General features: G+C 59.0%; 3 protein-coding genes across 4 annotated transcripts in view; 1 reads left to right on the top strand and 2 right to left on the bottom strand.

Moving 5' to 3' along the window:
- The window catches only part of NKX6-3 (NK6 homeobox 3), a 322554-nt gene that overhangs the window by 82174 nt on the left and 216889 nt on the right, over positions 1-23491 (bottom strand). The window lies entirely within an intron of this gene.
- On the top strand, positions 8079-20977 carry PLEKHA2 (pleckstrin homology domain containing A2). Of its 2 annotated transcripts, XM_068174613.1 has the most exons (13): positions 8079-8286; positions 9628-9697; positions 10510-10673; positions 11046-11102; positions 12561-12609; positions 12737-12834; positions 14695-14841; positions 16742-16876; positions 16980-17048; positions 17158-17228; positions 17790-17853; positions 18111-18188; positions 18302-20977. In XM_068174613.1, exons 3-13 carry the CDS (start codon positions 10533-10535, stop codon positions 18644-18646), a joined length of 1254 nt encoding a protein of 417 aa, XP_068030714.1. In that variant the 5' UTR covers positions 8079-8286; positions 9628-9697; positions 10510-10532; the 3' UTR covers positions 18647-20977. The 2 variants fall into 2 exon arrangements, with proteins under 2 accessions (XP_068030714.1, XP_068030713.1); XM_068174612.1 differs by lacking the exon at positions 9628-9697.
- Positions 21831-23033, bottom strand: TM2D2 (TM2 domain containing 2). The gene is made up of 4 exons (XM_068174577.1): positions 22793-23033; positions 22634-22721; positions 22440-22555; positions 21831-22329 (listed from the first exon to the last, which is right to left on the bottom strand). Exons 1-4 carry the CDS (start codon positions 22978-22980, stop codon positions 22116-22118), a joined length of 606 nt encoding a protein of 201 aa, XP_068030678.1. The 5' UTR covers positions 22981-23033; the 3' UTR covers positions 21831-22115.

Below are 23491 nucleotides of genomic sequence, written 5' to 3'. Positions count from 1 at the left end.
CTGCACCAATGCCACCTCTCAGGTGGGAGGTGACACACCTGGCTCTGTCCCCCTTGGTTGGGCTGGGTCTAGTTGTGTCCCCACTGCGCTCTCTGTCACTGATTGTCCTCACGTGCTCAGCAGAACAGGCCCAGCCACGTGGTAGGTCCTGCCCTGGGACGTGGGTGATGGCAGGGCTGCACCTGCTGGCTCTTGCGCTGGGGAAGGGCGCCTGGCAAGGGGATGGCTGGTCTCTGGTTGGTGGGTGAAGCACAGCACAGCCTCTCCCTGTCCCTGGCCGTGCCAGCCTCAGAGGTAGGGAGCTGACATCTCTGCATTCGTGCACTTTATGAGCATTTATGGGCACTTGGGCTCTCTGCTCACTCCTTTCAGTCAGGCACAACACAAGGCACGACTTGTTTCCCCCAGAGCACTGAACAGTCACAGAACCTGCAGTAACTTCAGTCCTCTCGAGGGAGAGTCTGGGTGAGGGGAGGCAGGAGGTTTCTGCACCCAGAGGTGTTTGAGAAGCAGGGGAGATGTTGGTTCTGGAGAGCTGGGACTGCCCGTCCATCCTCCCCGTGGCCGCCCTGCCTGTGGCCCTGGCCTCTGCAGGGGCTGGGTGACCTGGTGTTGGACACATGCAAAGCCAGGGCCGTGTCTGTTGACTCCCTGTGCCATGGTGAGATCAGGGCTCCATTTCAGAGGCTGCAGGAGGAAGGAAGTGAACCCTGAGCTGCCTCGTGGGTGCTGCAGTAGCTGCAGTGATGGAGGGTTCTCTGCCTTGAACGGATAGGTGTGAAATAAGGGAAATATTTGCAGTTTGGACTGTTTCCTGCCCAGCCTGTTGAACACTTTCACAAACCTTTTTGCTGCTACCTTTTTGTAACAGAATTGAGCTCTTTTCCTTCTATTTTCTAATTCCCTGTGTTGAGCATGCAGAGCAAACACCTGTTTAAGCTAGAGACGTACACTTGATTATATTTTATTAGTTATATAATATATAGAGAGTTTATTCTACACTTGAGCAACGGTGTCAGCAGCCTGCCCCAACACGCAGCTTCCCAGCCTGTTCTCCACACCCCTAGTTATCCCAGTGACAGACTGGTCACAGAAGCCAGTGGCTGACACCACTCAAAGCAGTGCACCTGTTGCTTGTGCTGAATATTCACCCTTTGCACAGTTGACAGAAAAGAAAAACCCTTTTTTTCCCCTTTCTTTTTAACCCTCTTGACCTCCCCACACGTCCCCTCCTGGGCTGGTGAAAAAGCTTCAAGCATATGATCAACAAGGACTATTTCTGTTCCCCTTTGGGAGTCTGTGCAGGTAAAGCAGAGCCCTGAGATCCCGAGATTTCTGGGGCAGTTGGCTTTTTCTCTTGAGGAAGCAGAGTGCAGCATTGCGTCACCTCTCAGGGCTGCTTCAGGGCTGGTTTCTGGCTGGGGCCCTGGGCACTGTGCTGCCCGCAGCAGCACCCACGGTGCGGTGTGAGGCTGCTGGAGCCCAGGTGCAGAAGCAGGTCCCAGGTGGGGACTGTGGCAGCCCTCAGCCTTCTGCTGTGCTCTGGGCCGTGGTGCTCGCGTGCTGTCCTGCCTCAAGGTGAGACAGGCTGAGGTCAGTCTCTTCCTGGGGCGTGGCTCTGGCCCTTGGAGCTGATGGATAATTGCAGAGGTTTAGATTTCACCGCTTGCCCCTTCCCCAGAGCCCTGACCTGCAGGCAGCAGTTGCTGCTGCGGCTTTTCCCCGTGGGCTGTCTGCAAAGCACGGCTGCACTGTGATGACCCACGGGACACAGCCCTCCATCCCTGTCCCTGCCCCCCGGTGCCCCCCGGTCCTGCTGTGCCACCCCCCCTCACCCGGTGCTGCCGCACTCCTGTGCCCGTCCGCACGCACCCAGCCTGGGCAAAGAAGATTCCTACGGAATGATTTATCAACTATAGTATGGTTATAGTTACATATCTATAAATACATGCATAGTGGGTATAGTTATATAAAATAGAAGGCGTGTTAGCCAGCGGGCAGGATGGTTGCACCTCGAGGTGATGGTGTCCCTGTGACTGGCACAGGGAATGGCAGGTCCCTGTGTGTGGTGTCACAGCTGGGTGTGTTTGTCGTCTGTTCCTCGCAGTAGACTTTAAATGCCCCTTTGGCAGCAGCGGGCTCTGCCCCTGCTGCTGTGTTGCTGTTTGCAGTGTGTGTTTGCCAGCAGATCTGTCTGTAACCAAGTGCCAACCAGTAACCCCCAACTACTGATCTCTTCCCCCGTCCCTCCAGTGTGGCCTCCCCCAGGCAGGAACTTCCTCTGCATTGGCTCCTACCCCTCTGCTTCCAGCCATGTGTGTAACTGCCATCGCCATCGGTTTTATATGTATGATAATTTCCCTTTTATATGTCAGGTAAATATTTGTAAGAGTTATACTCACACAAATGAGATTATTATAATGATTACTAATATATTTTTTCCATGTTTCATTGCCTGAGTAAAAACTGTTTATCACTCTGGAAAGCTTTTTTGGTGTTTGTGAGGTTGGTGAAGAGTTTTGGGAGGAGTTGGCTTTACCTTCCAGAATGGGCCGTGTTCTGCCTTGTCTTTATTAATGTGGTTTACACGGCAGCTGGTTTCAAATGAGTACAGTTATCATATGCTCCTGAAATCTGCATTTCTGAGCTCTGAAAGTCAGGCCTGGGATGACTTTTCTGGCCCCGTGAGTCCCAGCACACTCTGGTGGTACTGAGCCATGGCAGTGAGCTCAGACAGCAGGAAGAGCTGAGGCAGCAGCGGGATGGCAGCGGGAGAATCCTTGGCCTAATCCCTGCATTGACCCTGACAACCCTCTGAGGCCTTGGGTAAATCCTGTTGGAAGGATGGAGCCCTGGGGGGTGCAGGAATAGTTCCACTGGGCTCCCAGCCTTGTAGGGGTTTTCTGTTGTTCTCTTGCACTTCTCTTTTGGTGGGTTGGAAAATCTGAAGGGGTTTTCCCCAACTTGCTGCTACTCATGATGAGAAAGGGGCTGTTCTCTGGATGGAGCAGGTGGGCTTGATCAAGACCTTTGAAAGCCACCACAAGGTTCCGTGTCCAGAGATGGTTTCCAGAGCAGGATATGGAGCAGAGCCCGGCCCATCCACTGGCACCAGTGTGGTGCTCTGCCCCAGTGCCAAGTGCCCAGCCCACGTCCTTGGGGAGCTGTGTCCTGTCCCCCCAGCTAAGATGGCATTATCCCAGCCCCAGCACTCTCCCAAGCAGATTAGCTGTAAGACCTTTAAGACAAAACAGCAGCTACGCACCCCACACTGCACACTGCTGAGGATGCCTGCCTTGAAGACCCTGCTGGCCCTGGCCATCGTCACGTCCCTGGCTGGAGAAAGTAAGTGTCCCTTGGCTCCAGGCAGCACAAGGTCGGGTAAATCACTGTAGCTGCTCCCGCGCTTGCTCCTGCCCTGTCCCTGTCACCTGCCTCGGGCTGGCGCGTGCCCACCACACCCCTGCCCCACGCTGCTCCCACTCCTGCAGGAAAATGATGTTTTGGGGGGGAGAGTGGCTTTCTCCTCTGAGTAGGACCAAGAGAAGCCCCCTGTCCCTTGCCTCTCTGCCACTGGCACAAAGCCCAGGCATGCTGTGCCCAGCAGGGACCACAGTGTCTCTGGTCTCCAGCTCTGATGGAGGCTCCTGAGCTAAAACCCTGCAGCTTCTCTTGGCTAGAGCTGTGTTTCCCTGCTAACCCCTGGTTCCTCCAAGGCATAATCACAAAAAGCCGTTGTAAAAGTCAGGGGGGTGGCTGCAGTACTCAGAGCAATGCCTTGGAGTCGGGGCAGCTGTGGACACTTTTAGGATCTTTGGACCAAGGCAAGAAGAACACGACTGTATTTTTAGCTCAGGGCAGATGAAAGGCTGTCCCGTGCTGTGGGGAACAGCAAAGGAGACACAGCACAACCCAGCAGCGGAAGCCGGGTCATTGTGGGTTAATAGAAGGCGCTTACTGCCACCTGAGCCCATGAAATCCCAATTTTCCCCATTCACGGGTTTTCTCTCCCTGAGATGAAGGTGGAAGCTCTGGGCCGAGCCGGCCCCGCTGCCACGAGAGGGCTCTGCTCTGTCAGCAAAGCAGAGACGAATTTCACCTCCAGCACCAGCGCTGGTTTATCCAGCCCCATCAAAATCAAGGATTCGTCATTCCAGGCAGGAGCAGGATCTTCAGGTTTGGGTTTTTCTGGGGTGTGTGTATGCTTTGAGGGGTCACACAGCTCTTGCCCCACTACCAGCTCTGACGCACAGGAGAGAGGGGCTGGCTGCTATCCAACCTGCCTGTCCTTTAAGGACGATCCGGAGATGGGTCTTCCCTCCCGACTCACACATCTGCCTGGCACTTTACTGCCTGTCACCCTGCTTGTCCCCAGGCAGCACCCTCGGGCTGAGCATCCTGAGTACAGTGTAGAATCTGGGAGCTGCTCCCACAGGTTGCATGGATTCTCCCTTCTCTCCCCCAAAACACTTATTAAAATGAAATATGGCACAAGAAGACAAAGATCTATGATGGTTTTAAAAGATGATGTCTACCTATTTTTACTGTAAAAGGAATTCCAGGACTCTCAGGGAGTCTTTGCAGGGCAGGGACTCAGCAGAGCTCATCTGCCAGGTTTAGCTCTCATCATTTTGAGTCACACTTGGAAGAGTTTTGCATTAATCTTTTGGACAGGTGAGGCCCCATCCTGCATCCTGCTGCATGCCATGGCAGGGCTCATGGCCCGACTCTGGTGCCAGCCCTTACCTGTGACCCCCCCCCAGTCCCTGGGCTGGGGGCCACCAGTGTCTGTGGAGACCCACAGACTGTTGGGGCACTGGGGGCTCTGGGACAGTGCACTGCTGTCACTCTCACTCCTCCTCCTCATCTTCACCCAGGCAAAGCTCTGAAATGCCACAAATGTGTCGCATCCAACGAGAACGACTGCAACCAGCAGGGATCCCACAGCTGCCCCCAGTACGCCGATGCCTGCTCCACGATCACTGCACCCAGTGAGTCCCTTGGCTGGAGGGCCGGGCTGCTGGGGGGCCTGGGGGCTCCAGCGGGAAGGGGGGTAGGACCGCAGGGTCTTGGACGGGACCAGAGGGGCTGGGGACCGGAGGGCGAGGAGAAGCAGGGGGGACCTGAGGCGGAGCAGGTGGTGGCTTCTTCTTGTGGGCGGGAGAGAAATCCTTCAATTCCGCACCCGTGCCGCACTGTGCTGCACTGAGGTGTTCTTTATCCCGTGCCAGTGCAACCCGCGGTTCCCGGGAGGGCCTGACCCCGTGTCGCCTTGCCTTTCCTTGCAGACAGCGTCATTAAGTCCTGCTCCTACAAGTCCTTCTGTGACCAGGCGCGCCGCGGCGGCTCCGGCGGGGCCACCGTGCGCTGCTGCTTCAGCGACGACTGCAACGGGCCGGCGCGGGGCTCCCGGAACGGCGGGGGCGTCACCGCGCCGCCGCTGCCCGGCCTGCTGGCCACCGCGCTGGCCGGGACGCTGCTGCTGGGCTGGTTCTGAGCGCTCCGGGGGCCCGGCGCGGCTGCTTGCCGCTCTAGCCTAGGGACGCGGGCGGGGATGCTCCGCGGGAGGGGTCCCATCGCCGCCAGTCCAATAAACGCTGCCGCTGAGAACCGCGTTCGCAGCCTCTCCTTGACAGGGAAACCAAACCCGCGAGAGAACGCGCCGAATCGAACCGGTTCGGCTTCTGGTGCCACCCCGGAGGGCTTTGCTAGGCAGAGCCCGGGATCCCAGCGCAGATTCCCTCCTCGCTGGTCCAACAGAGATGCTTTTGGGCTGCTTTCCGCAACCTGAGGCTCGGCTGTGGAGAGAGATTTCGGTGGCTGCTAAGACGTGGGGGAGATGTGAGGCTGCTCTGTGGTCTGGGGCTGCAGGTGGTCCCACAGCTCAAAGCTCTGCTAGAAGGACTCCCAGGAGTGGCCGGTGAGGCTTGCTTTCGTGAGGGAAAATGGTAAAAGTGAGTGAACAGTGAGGAGAACAGAAAGGGGAATGATGAAGGGAGTGCAGGATGGCTGGGACCATGAGAATTTGACTGCACGAACTATAGTGCAGGGGGAACAGCAAACAGCAGCTGTCTGCTGGAGTCTGCCCCAGTCAGCACACAAGGAAAAGGGGAACAGGTACCGAAACTGAAAACAGCGAGTTTGAACAGAAGAAAAGAAGTAATTCAGCACGTGCGGATCCAGCCATGGAACTCTCAGCTGGAGGATGCTGCTGGAGCAGAGACTTCGGTGAGTGCTGGAGGGTGAGAGGGTTAGAAGTCCTGCAGAACATGGACATGGTCTTGTGAAGGTCAACACGTGTCTAGAGGGGCGCTGGGCTGCTGCCGCTGGAGCGGAGCATGTGGAAAGCAGATTATTCCGTGTCTGCCGAGCATCCTGCTATCCTGCTCCTTCCCCGGGGCACACGAAGGGTGTTCTCCTGCGCGGGGCTCTGGCTGCTGGTGGAATCTCCAAAGGTCCTGGGGGGCAGAGACGTGCCCTGCCCCGGACTTCCCTCGTGCTCCCTCATCTGCTGCTGGGGTGTCTCAGTGAGTGCCAGGGGCTGCTTGCACCTCCACACAGGTTACAGCAGAAAAACGCATTGGAAAATCTAGGAGAGCTGCCAGGCTCCCAGAATGAAGGGAGAGCAGCGCTGTGAGTCGCTGCCGTGTGACCGTGCCCGGAACCCAGCGCTGCCCCGGGCTCCGGCGAGTCACAAGGGCTGCAAGAGGTGCCTCGGTATGAAAATACTCCGTGGAACAGTTCAGTCTTTGCAAGGGGAGGGATGGGGAGAGGGGGAGGCAGCGGTGGCGGGGCAGGGCTCGAGACCGCCAGGATGCCGGGAGCAGGCAGGCAGCAGTGGGAAGGAGCGGACTAGCGTGGGACGGACAGGGGCTGCGGGTGTCCGTGAGCAAGGTCCCTGCGTACCCTCGGCGGCGGCAGCACCAGCATCGGTTTCACCCGCGCCGGGAGAAAGTGCATCGGGGCCAGACGGAGTTTCGGAGAGAAAGTGCGGCTTCCCCGGGCCGGCACGGGGGAGGCAGCGGGTGTTTCCTGCTCCCAAATTCACCCCGAGCTCACTCCAGCAGCAGCTTCCCCAAGAGATGCTCTTGCAGGAACGGCGACCCGAAGTGGGCGGCTCATCTCCATCAGTGCCAGCCTCAAGCACCGACCGAGTGGTTTTGTGTCGGGTCTGGGGGGATTCACCTGGAAGGCCCCGAGCCTGGGGCCCCGAACCCGGGGGACGCAGAGGACCCGCAACAGGCTGGCTCTGGGAGCGCACCGGGCTGCCCCTACCCCTCCCGGCAGCTAAGCCCCCGCGGCGGCGGCCCGGGGCCGCGGCAGGTGCGCGGGAGGGCCGCGGACGGACGGCGATGGGACGGAGGGACGGACAACGACCCCCCGCCCCGCGGAGCCGCCCCGCGCCCCGCACTCACATCCGGGGCCGGGTTTGCTAATGACAGACGTAATTAACCCGGAAAGAAGCGACGGCGGAGCTAGGGGCACACCCCCTCCGCTGCCCGTCCGTCCTCCTCCCAGCGCTGCCCGGCGTGCGCAGCGCCCGCAGCCCCGGCTGGCCGCCCCCGGCCATGCGCGGGGCGCGCAGCCCAGGGACGCCGCGGGGTAAGTGCCGCCGCGGGGACACGCGTGGCCGCGGAGCCGCCTGCAGGCAGCGCTCGCTCTCGAGAGACCCCGCGGGCCGAGCTGGGAGCCTCGCTGTCCCGTCCCCGTCCTCCCCCCGGCCCCTGTCCCCGAGTCCCCGCGCTCCCCGGGCTGCGGCGCCGGAGCGGCTGGAGGCGTCCGTGCCCCGCGGTGCCGGGGGCCGCTGGGGAGGCGGCCCCGGGGCTGGTCCCCTTGTCCTTGGCGGAGACTCCGGTTCCTGCAGCTGGATCATCCGCGCCGGGGCTGGAGTCGAGCCCTCCCGGTGCGAGCGGCTTCTGCTCGACGGTTCCTGCAGCGAAGCGTCGGGGGCAGGGGAGCGGGAGGCAGCGAGGGGGGCGGAGGGGTCCCCGTGGGAGCTCCGGAAATGCTGCAGGCACCATCCACCATCCTCGCCGAAAGTCTCTGGGGCTGGAGACAAGCGTGTGGCGGGGATCAGGGGATTGCAGCCATTCTGCGTGTTCTCCGATTCTTTGTGGCAGATGAAGAGCTGTATCCAGCCTCCTCCTCCCGACAGGCTGATAGTTTCATTAAGGCAAATATCTGCAATTAGTAGGAGCGAGTTGCTGGGCGCTGCCTACCCCGTCTGTCTCGTGGGTCGGGACAGACGTCGCGGCGTGAGCTCCGGGAGCTCCTCTGCAGCCGCAGGTGAGAGGAAGTGGTGCTGCAGCCGCTGCGGGGCACTGGGCAGCGCAGGTCCCAGCCCTCCTGGCATGGAGGAAGGGTCATCCTGCACCCCAGGCGGCACCAGCACAGCTCGGGCGGACAGGTGTGAGAGAGGAGGACGCTGTGGCTGCCCACAGGTGCGATGGGTGCTCTGGAGGGAGGTGCCGAGGAGCTGCCTCCCGGCAGCACAGCTGTGATGCTCCAAATGCCGGGTCTCCCATCGCCTCGGGTTTTTCTGCTGCAGAGCGCTCCTGGGTTGCTCCTGTGGCTGTAGCTCTGCCGGGGCCGAGCAGGGCACAGGCAGTTGTGACGCTGCAGGGCATCCTGAGGTGCTTCCTGGAAAGTCTGCTTGTGTGGCTGCACACGAGGCCTCTGAGCCACCCCTGGCTGCAGAGGGGACTTGGGTGCTGCATGGACAGTGCCCTGCACCTCCTGCCTCTCCCTGGGGAGCACTTCCCTTTGGCTCAGGCAGGCAAGGGGGTGGTTTCGCTGCAAATCTTCTCTAGCCAAATTGCTTGCCATGTCATTCACTGAGTCAGGAAAGGGGTGTCTTTTTGGGTGAGATATTGTGATTGAAAAAGCTGGCAAGTCAGTTGCTTCAGAGGTAGGAAAGAGTCCTCTGATACACTTCACTAGGAAATTGAGCATTTTCTGGCCCTCCTGGATCTCCTGAGCAGGGTGCCCCACATGTTAGCACAGCTGGAGATGCTGCTTTTATAATTTTCTTATGGAAAAGTGCAGTTCTTGGTGGCTCCAAAGAGAGACCATTTGTGTTCTGTGGGCAGTGGGATGTGAGGGGACAGGAACCTGGCTGACTTGGTGCAGAGTGTGGGGCAATCCCAATCTCCTCTCCAATCCCATCTCCAAGTGCAGCCTGAGGTCGGTGTGCACAGAAGGGCTGAGCTGGTTTGTGGTCTCCCACATGAGCCCGTGGTAATGAAGGGTGGTGGTGGGGGGACATGGAGACTCCAAGAGGTGTCCCATGGGGCTGGGGGCTCATCTCTGTGCTGCCCGTGGCACATTCGGCTCCTTAGCAGAAATCTCTAACCTTTGCTGTCAGCAGAAGGAAGAGTTTATGAGGTTTGGTCTGAATGTGTTGGTTGAAGGTACCTAGCAGAAATCTCTAACCTTTGCTGTCAGCAGAAGGAAGAGTTTATGAGGTTTGGTCTGAATGTGTTGGTTGAAGGTACCTAGGGATGGGCTTTCCATGTGCTTCCCCACCACAAAAATAACCCCACAAAAAAGCAGCGAGACTTGAAGTGCCCACAGAAGCCCTTGTGCCAGGGCACTGTCGTTGGTGTAAAAAAACCTCTCCCCCTGCAGCAGCACGGTCCCCATGAGCCAAGATACCCAACTCTGAAATGCTGGTGGTAGACTGAGATCCTGACTGCAGGTTGACTTGTTTTCTGCCTCCTCTACCTTTGCAGCTGCACCCCAGCTCTTGCACAACCCTCACCTCCCCGGGCCCCACTCCACTGCAGCTCAAAAATAGTATTTCCTCCTTTTCTGCACGAGTTCTTTTATTTGTGTAGCTCTGCTTCTGGCACCTGCGTGATCACCACTCTCCTGCCAGACAAACCACACTGGGTTCACTGACATCCTTCGGGTAACGGCTGCTCTCATCCCTGCCCTCCACCCTGTGCCATGGGGAGAGGGCTCTGCCCGGGCAGTGGGACACCTTTGGGGTGCTGGTTCTGCTCCCCACGCAGGGCTGGAGGTGATGACAGTGCTCCCACTGCAGCCCAGGGGCCTTGACGAGACCTCCTGGCTGGGGGGCAGTGCTGGGGAGGGTCCGTGCCCGTGGCAGACCTGGGGACACAGCGTGGCCCTGCTGACTCGACATCCTGGCTGCACGGATTTTCTGCTGGAGTTGCAGATTGTTTCCCGTTTCCTGGGAGTGTGCTCAGGCTCTCTCTAGCATGCTGCTTTGGGATTATTTTTCAGCACAGTTCTCAGGGATCTGGTGTCTTGTGTCAGATCCTTTGTGGCTGCTCTGTCCTCCCTCATGGGGTTTGGTGGCTTTGGAGCTGGGAGTGGTGGGTTGGCTGTTGTCCCTCCTATCTCCCTCTAGAGAGCTCAGCTGTGGCCGAGTGGCTGCGCTGCCATCCTGGAACACCTGGCTGGGACGGGTTGGGCGCTGTGGATGCGGGGCAGCTCCCTGGGGAGCAGACCACCCACCTCCCCCTGCCTGCCCCCACCCCACAGGGTGATGCCAGAAGGAGCCCGGCATGCCGTACCTGGACCGACAGAACCGTATCTGCGGGTTCCTGGACATTGAAGAAAATGAGACCTGTGGCAAGTTTCTGCGGAGGTATTTCATCCTGGACACCCAGGCCAACCACCTCCTGTGGTACATGGACAATCCTCAGGTGGGCACGTGTGCCGGGCATGTCCATAAAGTTGTCAGTGAGTCTGTGGGCACATCCCAGCCTCCCTGGAGCTGGCATCTCCTCCAGGTCTCCCCAGGTCCCTGCCTGCTGTGTCAGAGTGTCCCATGGCTGAGCGTGGCCATGACCAGGCTCCAGCCCTTCTGTGATCTCTGTGGTTTCCAGGACTGTCCCAAGGAGCACAGCAGGGCTGGTCCCACTGCTGAGGGGTCTGAGCTGAATCAGGTGCAGGACAGGGAAGTGGCTGAGGATGGCAGCTGCTGCCTGACCCCAAGGGCACAAACGATAGGCTGGATTGCCCCCGCCACCTTCTCCCTGTCATTTACCTCCCACTGCTCATGCTGTGTGTTGCAGAACCTGGCCATTGGAGCAGGTGCTGTCGGATCTCTGCAGCTGACCTATATCTCCAAGGTAATGCTGGGGTGGGGCAGAGGGAAGGTGAGTGCTCCCTGTTTTCCCCTTATCCTTGTGGCATTCCCAGGAGAGGCGATGGCTTGCCCTGGAAGCACCCAAGGGCAGCTCCTGGTCCTGCCTGGGCTCGTGACTATCTCCCTGGGATGAAGCCTGAGCAGGGCTGTGGGAAGCAGGGAGGAACCCCACAGCACAAAGATCCTGGTGCTGGGACCACGTTCATCTTCACCCGTGGAGTGGCGAGGGACGGGGTGCAAGGCTGGGCTGCAGGAGGAAGAGGAACTGCTCTGCTGTGAGGAAGGACACGGGGTGGCCAGGACTGAGTGGGGACAGGAGCGTGGTGTCGGCGTGAGCTGGGCACGGAGCTGGCAATCGGCTGGGCAGTGCTACAGGAGCTCTCCCCTGTGCTCAGAGGGCAGTGCCCTGAAGGATGAGACCTTCTGGAAACTCACTCGTGTGTCTCAAGGCTGTGATCCAGTCATCACGGGAAGGCAGGAACAGTGCAATAAGCAACAGCTGTTGCAGGGCCGGTGACAGAGACAGTGAAGCTGTGGCTGCCTGTGGAGAGTGGAGCTGCCACCATCCTCCTCCTGCAAGCGGCCCCTCAGCTGCTGAGGGAGTGGGGGGCTTGTGGCTGCCACGCCAGGCGCAGCTCAGCTTTATCCTGGAGCTGGATATAGCATTGGACAGATCTTCCTGTTCCTGCTGAATCATGATTTATAAATTAAGTGCAGATGAAGCAATGCTGGGAGGCTGAGCCTTCCCCATTTTGGAAAGAGCCTCACAAATTACATAGGTTTTAGTTTAAATGAAAATTGCTGCAGGACAGCATTTGGTCACAAACTGCAGGGTTGGGTTCTGTCAGTGGCTGGAACTACCAACATTAAATATACCAGAAAAATGGAGGTTTGCTTGAGAAAACATATTTAAAGCATTATGGACTGGCTTTGAAGCAGGAGGACTGTCAGAATAAATACTCCACGAATACTGTTTGTGGAGCCTCAAGGAATATTATTCTTATATAAATGATTCCTACTCTTCAGGGAAAAACCACCACTGTTTTCCCTCAATTCTCTTAATTGCTGACGAGAGTGACTGTGTTAATCCAGGAGAATGGATGTTTTCAGGTCCTTTGAAAGCTTTCTGTCCTCTGCTGTGCAGCTCAGCCAGTGCCTGAGGGGATGCAGGGGATGAAAGTCCTGGCTCCAGCTGACCTTCCCCTGGGACCCAGCACCCTGTGCTGCATGTGCTCTGACATGGGCCAGTTCCCTTCAGCTGGCACAGCTGTGCTGTAGTTCCAGCTGCCCTCATATGTGTGGGGTCCTGCTCAGGGGTCCTGCCTGGGGTGGCAAAGCCCAGGCAGGGAGCAGGGTGGGTGGGTGGAAACTTCCAGCTCTTGTGCCCACCATTGGCACGTGCTGTTATCTCTCATTTTCCCCCTGATTTGCTCTGTCGCAGGTTAGCATTGCCACCCCGAAACAGAAGCCTAAAACTCCGTTCTGCTTTGGTGAGTGAGTGGGATCTTGGTGGGCTCGGTGGGGGGACACCCTGCCACAGGAAGCTGCAGTGTGGGTGCCTGCCCCACGAATCCTCCTGGCTGCTGCCAACTCTCCTTGTCCTTCCTCCTCTGGCAGTTATCAACGCTCTATCCCAGCGCTATTTCTTGCAAGCCAGTGACCAAAAGGACCTGCAGGACTGGGTGGAGGCACTGAACAGGGCCAGTAAGATCACGGTAGGTTACTTAATGCTCTTCTCAATTGTTCCCTCCACCATCCCCAGGGATCTTTATGGTTGAGGTTTACTTGTGTATCTTCCTTTGCCCTCCCAGCCCAGCTGTGGGGGACAGCAGCTGTGCCCCAGGAAGGTCCTGTGGGAGCTATCCACATCCCCTCTTGCTCCAGGCCCTCCTCCTCCTGTTGCTCCTGCTGGCTGGGATCTGGCCCAGCCAGCTCCTCACTGTGGCTGCCAAAGGGTGGCTTTATTGTGCTTCAGTAACTTATTTATTCAGTTTTTATTCTTCCTGGAACGCCGGCTCTTGTGATGAGGCGCAGCGAATGCCCTGCGCTGTGGGGCACGGCGAGGCAGGCTGTGCCTGCATCCACAGGGGTTCATCTGCCATCCCTGATGTGCTGGTGTGCTCACAGGGCCGTGAGCTGATGGGCACTGACCCGCTCCCCAGGTCTGTGTGCGCAGCTGCCAGCGCTTCCGGCACTGCGGGATGTGCCCTGCTCCCTCCCTGGGCAGCACCGGGGCCTGGGCTGGGAGCTCCAGAACGGCTTCTGCCTGCATGGGGGTCCCTGGGCAAGGGCTGGGGGCTCCTGCTGAAGTGAGTGAGCAGTGGGGCCAATGCATAACGTGAGTAGTTTTACTAGCTCTTGCATTGATGTGTGTTGTTTATGGTATGTAAACTAAATGTAAGGAAAAATCATGTAAACAGTTTGATTTGGGCCTATCCATGAGTTTTTTCTTTAAAATCCCTGGAGTGCTATAGTGTAGTCTCTGTGGGAAACTCATCTGCAAGATCAGACCTAGCTTGTATTTTCTTACTCTGCAAATACATTAAGTGTGACAACCTTTGCACCTGCAGCGGCCGGGCTGCTCTGGCTCGTGCCTTCTCTTTCTGGGTCCAGCTGATATTGGCCACAGACTCCATCTCCAGAGCTGGCCAGAGCTGTGGCCAGAGCCTGCCTGGGCTCTGTCTGGGTGTATTGCCAGCAGTTTCCTCCAGGGTCGCTGCCTCCGGGGCAGGGGCATTCTGCCAGGCTGGCAGAGGTGGGAACTGGGGTGACAGGAGAATGAGATGCATCTTCTGCTTGTGCAATGTAATAAACGCAAGAAGCTGTGGTGGTTTCCATGGCCTGATTTCGGCCAGCCCTTCCCGACTCTGGCTGCGTCCCAGCTGGCCGACCGGCTCATCCAGCCCTTCAGGGAGGAGCTGTCACAGGCTGCTGGGAAACCCAGGGCTACTGGGATGTGGGTGATGCTGCTGCCACTCTGCCCTGCTCCGCAGGAAGGCACTGGGAGCTTGGCATTAGGGGAGCTGAAGTGCAGGGTTGGGAAGAGAAACTTGGAAACTGCCCTTTCTGTCCAGAGCCATGTGCCAGAGGGAAGGAGCTGGGAAGGGACAGGGGAGGATGGCAGTGCTGCGAGCCATGTTGCTGCAGCCCAGCCTCTGCCTGGGGTGTGGGGCCGCTCATGGGGGACACAGCCAGCGCTGGGGTCACAGCAGTGCCTGGCTGTCCCTGCGGCCACGCGGCTCAGCCTCGTTAGCCAGACCCAGCTCCTCATTAAGCCTGGCTGCAAGTGGAGCGGGGACAATTAAAGGAGCAAGTGTCCCACAAACTCACTGAGCTGCAGAGGCAAATCACAGGCGCCTGTGAAGGGATGCTTAATCACTGAGCTCCTCTCATCTCTCCTCTGGGTGTCTCCTGCCGCCCAGGGGGTTCCACACCCTCCCTAACTGGGGTGCTTGGCCAGGAGTTGTTTTCTAAAGGGATGTGGCTGCATTAGACAGAGGTAGGGTGCCCAGTGCAGGTGTGGGGATGCCCAGCATGGTCACCCTGTGCCCCTCATCCCTTCCTTTCTCCCACAGGTGCCAAAGGGCGGCAGCGTCCCACCGGCCACGGAAATCACGAAGCCTCCGGTGGTGCCCCAGGCCCAGGAGAGGAAGCCCCAGGTGGCCTACAAAACCGAGATTGTTGGGGGGGTAGTGGTCCACACACCCATCTCCATCAACCAGGTGAGCTGGTTTGCACTTTTCATTTCTGGAAACAGTGAGCCTGCCAACCCTTTCCCCTGCAGGTATGAATGGCTGCTCTGAGCACCCTGAACACCTCTGCTTTTTCTCACTCTGAAGTGTGATGAGATGAGGGGGTGTGAGGAGGAGGAGGTCATGGATCTGCTCGGCTTCCTGGCCATCGCCATTCACCCACGTGTCTTGGGTGCAAATCCTCTTTAGGTACCCAGGGCAGAGGAACCCTGTGTCTGGTGCCCCCTCCACAGCAGCCACAGGGACTGTCCCCGGGCTGGTGGGCACCACTTGCCGTGGCTCTGCATCCCTTCCCTGGCACGCAGCTGGGTGTGCACGTGGCCATCAGCTTCTCCCATGTTTGGGCACTTGTCCAGCTCTGGGTCTCACTTCAGCTCTTATCAGTGGCAGCACTAAAAATAGAGTAGAGAATTAGATCGTTGCAGCAGTTTCTGCTGGCAGATGCTTTTAACCCTTCCCTGACCGTAGGGTTCGTCAGGATGCAGAGGTGTACGGAGGGTTGTGGGGCGCAGAGGGGTTTTTTGGAGGTGGTGCATCAGCTGCCAGAATATTTCCGTGCTCTTGCTGCTTCCCCCGTGTGAAATGGCCATTCCCCTGCTGCAGCTTCCTGGGCGTGTCTGTGGTTTCCTGGCTGTGCCGCAGCCGGTGCTGCTCCAGGACTGCAGAGTCCCACGCTCTGGCTGCACCCCAGACTGGCCGGGAGCGTCACCCCATCTCCTGGGCCTGTGATCTCCCGGCTGCAGGAGTGTCCTCACCTCTGCTCTGGACACCACTGCTGCAGTGCCCGGCAGAGCTGGCACAGCCCCGGGCGTGGGTGGCATCCCCATCCCGGCCGTGCGGCAGCTGTGCTGCACTGCTTTCCGGAGGGGCTGGGCAGCACTTTGAGGCCAGACAAAAAGCCGCTTGTCTGTCCTGGGGACACGGAAGCAGCTGTGGAAGGTGCTGGGCGGGCAGGTTCACCCAAACCGCAGTCCCCCGCTGCGGGGCCATATAAGGCTGGCAGTGGCCAGGGCCACCCCGCTGCCATGGCAATGCTGAAACCTCAGCCGAACGGGAGGAAGGGCTCCGAGGGATGGGGAAGAAGCTGAGTGCAGAAGATGTTTCATCTCAACCATCCTCTGTGCTGCTGGGGGGAAGGGAGGGCACTGCTGGGATGGTGCTGGAGGCAGGGCAGGGGCTGGCCCCTGGGGTGCACTGGGATGTGCTCAGGGGAGCCAGGGGTGGGTGCTGGGCACGTGGTCATGACCACAGCCCCTTTGTGCTCACAGCACTGAGCCCTGCACTTAGGAGGGACAGCTTGGGGCCAGAGGAGGTGCAGCTTCCCTTCCTGAACTCCAAACACCCAAGTAGCTTTGGGAGAACTTGGCTCTGAAAATGAGAACCAGGACTTTATGGCTTTTCTGAGCAATTTATTCCCATGGTATTTTGCCTTCTCCCGTTGGAAAGCATTCCTTTCTAACTTGTGTTTGTCTGGTGGTTCTTGTTCTCCTCATACCTTCAGTGGTGCAGTCGAGTCATCTCTTCGTGCAAGATGAGCCAGGCAGGTGGGCTCTGTTAACTCCCCTGCTGCAGGGGATTATCTTCAGCCCTCAAATTGCTTTTCTGCAGCCCTTCTGATATCTTGCTTTTAACACATGGCTGCAAAAGGGTGAACAGAACCAGGGCAGCAGCCCAGGAAGCTGCACACAATGAGAGAACATCACCTCTGGGCTCTGGCTCATTCCCTGCCCATGTTCAGCACTGCCATGAGCCCTTGGCTCACTCATTTCACTCGGGGCTTGTGTCAGGTGGCTTCTCTCTGCAGCTGGGGGTCCTGCCTTCCAGCAGGGATGCCTCCCTGCTGACGGGGGCTGTGTTCTCTCTGCCGCAGGACGGGGAGGGCGGCGAGGCGGGCGCGCACCCGCTGCTGCGGCGCTCGCAGAGCTACATCCCCCCCTCGGCCACCAAGCCGTCTGCCGGGCCAGCCCCGCTCAAGAGCGGCTTCTGCGTCAAGCAGGGCAACGTGGTGAGTGCTGGGCATGGGCCAGGGCTGCTCCAGAGGTGCTCTGGGTGCAGGACCTCGACAGAGAGAGGCAGGGCTGAGCACCGAATCTCCTGCTCTTTTCCAGAGGAAGAGCTGGAAGCGGCGGTACTTTGTTCTGGATGAGTTTTCCATCAGCTACTACAAGTGTGAGCAGGTGAGCAGCTACCCCGGGACCCCGAGCAGGGCTCTGGCACCCTCTGGGGGAGGCACATGCCAGCCCCAGGGCCAGCCAAGCCCACCACTGTCTCCTCTCGCCTCCGCAGGACAAGGAGCCTTTGCGTTCGATTCTCTTGAAAGATGTTTGCAAGACCCACGAGTGCCTGGTCAAGTCTGGGTAATGCTCCCACCTCTGTTTCCCTGCTGTGGCCCCAGGCTGGTTCAGGCCAGAGCAGCCACTGGGAGCTTGGGCTGCTCCAGCTGCTCATGGGAAGCGGCTCTCTCTCGAGGTGTTTGTCTTAAACTAGCCCAGGTGGCTGCAGTGTCTTGGGAACAAGTTATTGCAGCAAACACTGATACAATCGAAGTAACATAAAGGCTTGCAATGAAAAATAACCTAAGAAAACAAACCTCTTCTGCTAAAGTAAAAATATCGTGTATTAATGTATCTCTGAACTGTTTATTCCTAATAAGTAATAGCAATATGATATTTAAAACGAGCTGGGAATGCAGTGGATTATGGTGGGGGAGGGCAGGGGTTTGTTGGCTGATGGTAGAGCTGAGGGGTTCCTGGCTGAAGCTCTCTGGGGATCTGGACTCTTCTCAAAATCCCAATGAGATCCAAGCTTTGCCTTCAATATGTTCCTCCCGGCACACTTCAGAGATGAAGATAAACACAGGGTTTTTTCTGTCCACCATGGCTGCCGGGGTGTGATTGTCTCTTTCTCACTGTTTCTAGTGACCTCCTGATGCGAGACAATCTCTTTGAAATCATAACGAGCTCCAGGACCTTCTACATCCAGGTGAGCAGCTGAGGCCAGGATAATTTTTGGGGCAGAAAATTCAGCTCTCGAGAAATGGGCTGTTTCCTGCAGCCCTTTGCCAGTGAACATGAGCAGATGGGGCTGTAACACACGAGTGTGAGGGAAAACTGCGGGGGGATACACTTGTCCCTTGGGATTATTTATAATAGGGGCTGTTTGTGGGAGCAGGAGAAGGCAGAGCTGAACCTTGGGAATGCCAGGACAGCTGAGCCTCACTGGGGCTGCTGTGTTTGCAGGCAGACAGCCCCGAGGAGATGCACAGCTGGATCCGGGCAATCACTGGGGCAGTGCAGGCCCTGAAAACCCGCCCCAGGGTAGGTCACGTATCTTCTGTTTCATATTTAGTGTCAAATGGAGATTATGCCAATGTGCAAGATATTTATTTCGTGGATTGTCTAACCAGCCTTGCTCTGCCCTGTCCCTGCAGGAGATGTCCTTTATGAGATCCACCTCCGTGGCCAGGCCCGGGGGCTCCTCGGGCCCCTCGCAGTCGCGGCCGTCGGCGGAGGAGCGGCGAGCCTCGAGCAAGGCGCCCTCCACGAGCTCCTGGCAGCCCTGGACGCCAGTGCCACAGGCCGAGGGGCAGCGGCCGGCGCTGGGGGGGCTGCCGGCCCCGCTCAGGGACTCGGTGTTCGTGCCGGCGCTCACGGAGTGCCAGGGCAGGGCCGCGCCCGGCACGCGCCTGCGGCACCGCTCCGAGCCGCAGCACCTCAAGGAGAAGCCGTTCGCCTTCGACCTGGACGATGAAAGTATCCGGACCTCCGACGTCTGAGCGGGCACCGAGCCACCCCGGCTCCACACGCCGTCTCCCGGGATCCCTGTGGGGCGGTTTGGGGTACGCGAGGTGGTCCCTTCCCTCCAGCACAGCCCTTCCCTGCCACGCAGGGTCCGTCTGCACCCACATCCTGGTGCCCTGCTCTGCAGGGCACAGGGTCCCTGGCTGCTCCTGCCCAGGCTTGGCCCCAGCAGTTCCATGTCTTGGAAGCTGCTTCCGGGCACTGCCGGCGCTCGCTGTGCAGGGCAGGAGATGCTGGGGACCTGTATGAGGGGACATCTTCTGCAGTTGCATCGTTTCCCCCACCAACCAGGTCTGGAGGAAGTGGCAGGAGGTCTTGAAGATATGAGGGGGAGTGCGGCCTTTCTTGTGTTTGTAAAATGTTTCTCTCCCCTTTGCTGCTGCTCAGATTCCCCATGGCGGAGCTGGGAGCCACCAGCCTACAGCTGCCCACACAGGGGACTCGCTGCAGCTTCCCCTTACAGTGACTTACTCCCTCAGAGACCAGATCTTCCCACTGCCCACACAAGGGTTTATCAGCGATCTGCTGGCTTTTAATTATGTCTTTTTATACCTGTGTCTCCTGTTGAACCCCAGCCTGGGCAGGTGCTCAGCCCCTCCAAAGGCTTTTGGTACTTCCTGAGCATGAGCCAGGGCAGGCAGCCGGAGCGACAGTGGCTCCCAGGTGGGAGCACCCTCAGGTGTGATGTTGGTTTTGCACTGCGCACACCTGGGCACAGGTAGCTGTGCCTGGTGGTGAAGGGCTTTTAGTAAAAAGCAATGAATACCAGCCCTGATGGAGCTGGGCAGACTTGTCCGGCCAACTCACCACTGCCTGCCCAAGATGGAAACCAGCAGGAGTTTCTAGAGCAATGTGAATCGTCATTTCCATAACAAATGAGCTCCTGTAGGTGTGATAAGGAGTGTAGAAAATCCAGGTGTTTCCTCGGCAGAGATCGTCTGATACCTTCACCCCGCAAGTGTGTGCAATCCCTGTGTGCCGAGCGACGTCTCAGCTCCCCTTTCACTTCCCTGGCTGTGATACGTCCTCTGCTCTGCAAGCTCAGCCCAGTGTGTTCCCCGGGAGCAGAACAGCTGGTTTGTCCCAGTCCTTTTGGGGCCTCCAGCTGTTTGACAGCTGTGCCTCAGCCTGAGCCTCGACTAGCCTGACTGACCTTAACACGATGCCAGTTGTAACCTCCTGCCTCAGTCCCCGTGGGAGCCGTGGGGCTGCTGTGGGATGGGCACAGTACGGGTACCTCTGTGCCACTGGGGGAGGCAGGAATGGGATCCCCCAAGTTCAGGGGGAAGAGGGTCTCCAAGGGGATTATGTGGAGGTGCTGGAGGACACAGAGACCATGAAAATGAGTGGGAATCGATGCAAACGGTACAGGGCGAGTGTTAATATTATTTAATTGTAGCTACCTAGATCCTGCTGTTCCTTTTTCTCCTCCTTTTTGCTTTATTTGCACTAGAGTTTGAAACTTTCATTTTTGTAGGCTGACTTGCTGTTTGGCTCCTAACACCGTTTCAAGAATGTTTTAGTAGTTTGGTAAGCCCATCCATCAGAGAGTCGCAGCGTTGTGATCTCAGTTTTGCAGAGCAGGGAATGCAGAGGGATGATGGTTCTTTTGTGCAAGGCCTTGGAACCACAGACTCCCAAGTATTCCTGGTGCTTGATAATTGCACAGTTTCCTCAGGCCTGGGAAGGTAAAGCAGAGGCTTGTTGCACAATTAAGGTAATTATCCAGGAGCAGAAACTACCAGTGGCTCCAGCACTATTGCAACATTCCTCTTGCTCGTTCCCACCCTCCTGCATCCCCAGGACAGCATAGAGGCTGAAGGTGAGGATCAAACAAGTGTGGAGCTCAGCTGGGCTCCAGAGCCATCCACAACACAGGTGGTGTTGGGCGGGAGGGATTTCCCTCCCGTTCCAGAGGGCTGGGTGGATGCAGCCAGACCTTGATGGAGCTTTGTGGCTATTTCAAAGCAAACTGGTTTCCCCTCAGCTCTGCATTCGCTCCTGGCTCAGGCGTGGATGGACGCATCCCCCTGGAGCTGCTCCCTCCTGAATCGTGTGCTGTGGGGCTTTGCTGGGGGTGCCTCGTGGGGGCAGAGCAGTGGGAGAGAGGGATATGCTATTCCCACGTGCTTCCAGATGTTTCTGGAAGTCTGGGTGTGGATTCCAAGTGCTCTTAGGGCTTTCCCTCGCGCGGGCAGTGCTCCGTGACTCCCGGGGTGGGGCTGCCTGCCTCCCACCCCTCGCCTGTACATGCTGCAATGCCCTTTCTCCCCCGTGTTTTTAAATAAAGAAGGAAATCCCAATTACTTTCCCAAGCTGTCCATTTGCACTGTGTATTTTGGGCGAGGGTTGCTGTGGGGGTAGAATGCTGTCCCCACCGGGTGGGGGGACAGAGTGCAGCAGCTGGGGAGAGCCCAGGAGCACCAGTGACTGCTCCCCATGCTCACGGTGCTGCTGCCCTGCACAAGGGAGGGAGCAGTGCATGGCACGGGCAGGGACATCCCAGCTCCTTCTGGATCAAGGTCCCAGATGTTCCTTGGGGAGGAGGGAAGCTGCTGTGAGCTGGCAGTGGGGGCTGGAGACACGGGAGCTGTTAATGATAGTGGGCTTTTTTTTTTTCTGCGTTGCTGCAGAATTTTTTCCCCTCCGTGGACTTTCGAGCCCTGTTGTTCTGCTGAGGAATGGCATTTCCAGGACACAAAGCTGCCCCCTGCCCCCCAGCTGAAGCTGCCAAACTGGGAGCTTGTGTTTGCTGTTTTATCTCAAATGTGACTGGACATTTGCATACACAGATTTAGTGTCTGGCTCTGGCTGGGACTTGTTGCAGCTTCCTTTTCCCATTTTATTCAGCTTGGTGAGTTTTTAACCTGCAGCTGGTGGGGCTTCCTCTTTCGGGTGTGAGGTTCTTGCACCCTTTGGGTGTTGCAGGTGCCCTGTGCTGGGGCTGGAGCCAGAGGGGTGCCTGGCACACAGACAGGAGCTGCCCCTTGGCAGCTCTGGCCCTTTCCCAGCTCCCTGACCACTCCCAGATGTCAGGTGGCCCTTGACCCCAAGGTAACCAGGGCTCAGGACTCTGGATTAATGGGCTGGCTGGGGGGGCTCAAGGCTAGACCATGACCCTGTGTGGCCGTGCTCTACTAATCCCCAAAGTACGTGGAGTCAGCTTCTTCCAGACTTTATTGTTTGTTTGATCCCCTGTGTTTGCAAGCTCTGATTTCTGAAGCTGTCACTATTTGCAGTGGGAAGCCAGATTATTTTAAACAAGCAAAATAAATCCTGAACAACTTTGTGTCCAAGGCTGGTACAGAGTCATTACCAAGAGTAACTGCTGTGCACCCTGAGTTACAGTTCTGCAGGTCCACGTTGTGGCAGGCAGAGCCTGGGCTGGTGCTCGGAGCGAGCAGAGGCAGCCAGGGCTGCAGCTGGGGCCAGCCCTGCCCCTCCTCAGTACACGGTGCACCAGTTGCTGCCATCACTGGGCATCAGCCCCCCGGTGATCAGCAGAATCAGATCCACAAACCACCAGATGCCCAGGCCCCCCAGGGTCAGCAGCTTCCCCACGGCGGTGCCGGTGTGGCCCAGGCAGAACCGATCCACTCCGAAGCAGCCCAGGAAGAAGGAGTAGAGCAGAGTGGTGATGAAGTAGTGTCCTGTGTACCTGCGAGAGAAGATGCGGCAGGGTCAGGAGCGTCAGCGCTCCCCGCCGGACCAGCCCTGCTCCCGGGGGGGCTCGGTCCGGTGGCTGCGGGGGGACAGGGACTCTCCTACTTGACGCAGGGCCGGCTGCCCCGCAGGAAGCTCCGCGGCTCGGCGCACTCGATGCCGTCCAGCGCTCGGCACTGCACGCGCGTGTGATCCACCTCGCCGTGGGCCTGGCCGCCGAACTGCGGCGGGGGCAGCGCTCAGCGCTCGGCGGGGCCCGGGGGGCGCCGGCACCGGGGCCGCCCCCGCCCCGCCCTCACCTTCACGCAGCCGTGGCCCAGCTCCTGCTGGGCCGTGGCGTTCCCGCCGTGATCCACCGGCTCCTCGCACTCCACGAACTCATCGGGGCTGCGGGGAAGGAGCAGCTGGTGAGGGCGGCCGGGAGCCCGCGCTCCCCCCCGGTCCGGCCCAGCGCTCACAGGTAAGTGCACAGGACGAGCGGCGCCCGCGGATCGCTGTAAGCCCAGGCGGCGGCGGGCAGCCCCGGCGGCAGCTCCCGGGGCTCGGTGTCGTTGCCCGGGAGGCCGCGGCCGTGCAGCAGCAGCAGGTTCCCGAGCAGGAGCGCGGCCTGCCCGCACAGCAGCGCGTACCCCACGGGCGGCGCCATGGCGGCACCGCCGCCCCGCTCGGCCTCGGGCCGCCCCGCCCGCGGCCAATGGGCGCCCGCCGCCGCCCCGCCCCGCCGCCCCGCCCCGCCGCCCGCAGCCAATGGGTGCTCGCGGCCGCGCCGACCGCAGCCAATGGGCGCCCGCCGCTCGCAGCCGGTCAGAGCGAAGCGGAAAGAGCCGCGGCAGCGAAGGGCGTGGCGGAGGGAGTGTGCGCCAGCCGAGGAGATGATTGGCTGCCGGGGGGGGCTGGCGGCCAATGAGCGAAGGTGAGGGGCGGGGCGCTGGTGCGGCGCGCGTCGCCCGCCGCCGCGCGCGGCGCTCGGGACCAAATCCCGGGGCCCAGCCGGCTCAAACGGGGCCGCACCGGCTCAAACGGGGCCCGGCCGGGGCCCAGCCGGCTCAAACGGGGCCGCACCGGCTCAAACGGGGCCCGGCCGGGGCCCAGCCGGCTCAAACGGGGCCGCACCGGCTCAAACGGGGCCCGGCCGGGGCCGCACCGGCTCAAACGGG

The sequence above is a fragment of the Anomalospiza imberbis genome, chromosome 28, assembly GCF_031753505.1.
Source record: "Anomalospiza imberbis isolate Cuckoo-Finch-1a 21T00152 chromosome 28, ASM3175350v1, whole genome shotgun sequence".
Classification (NCBI taxonomy): Eukaryota; Metazoa; Chordata; class Aves; order Passeriformes; family Viduidae; genus Anomalospiza; species Anomalospiza imberbis.
This window is presented reverse-complemented; position numbering and strand designations above follow the sequence as displayed.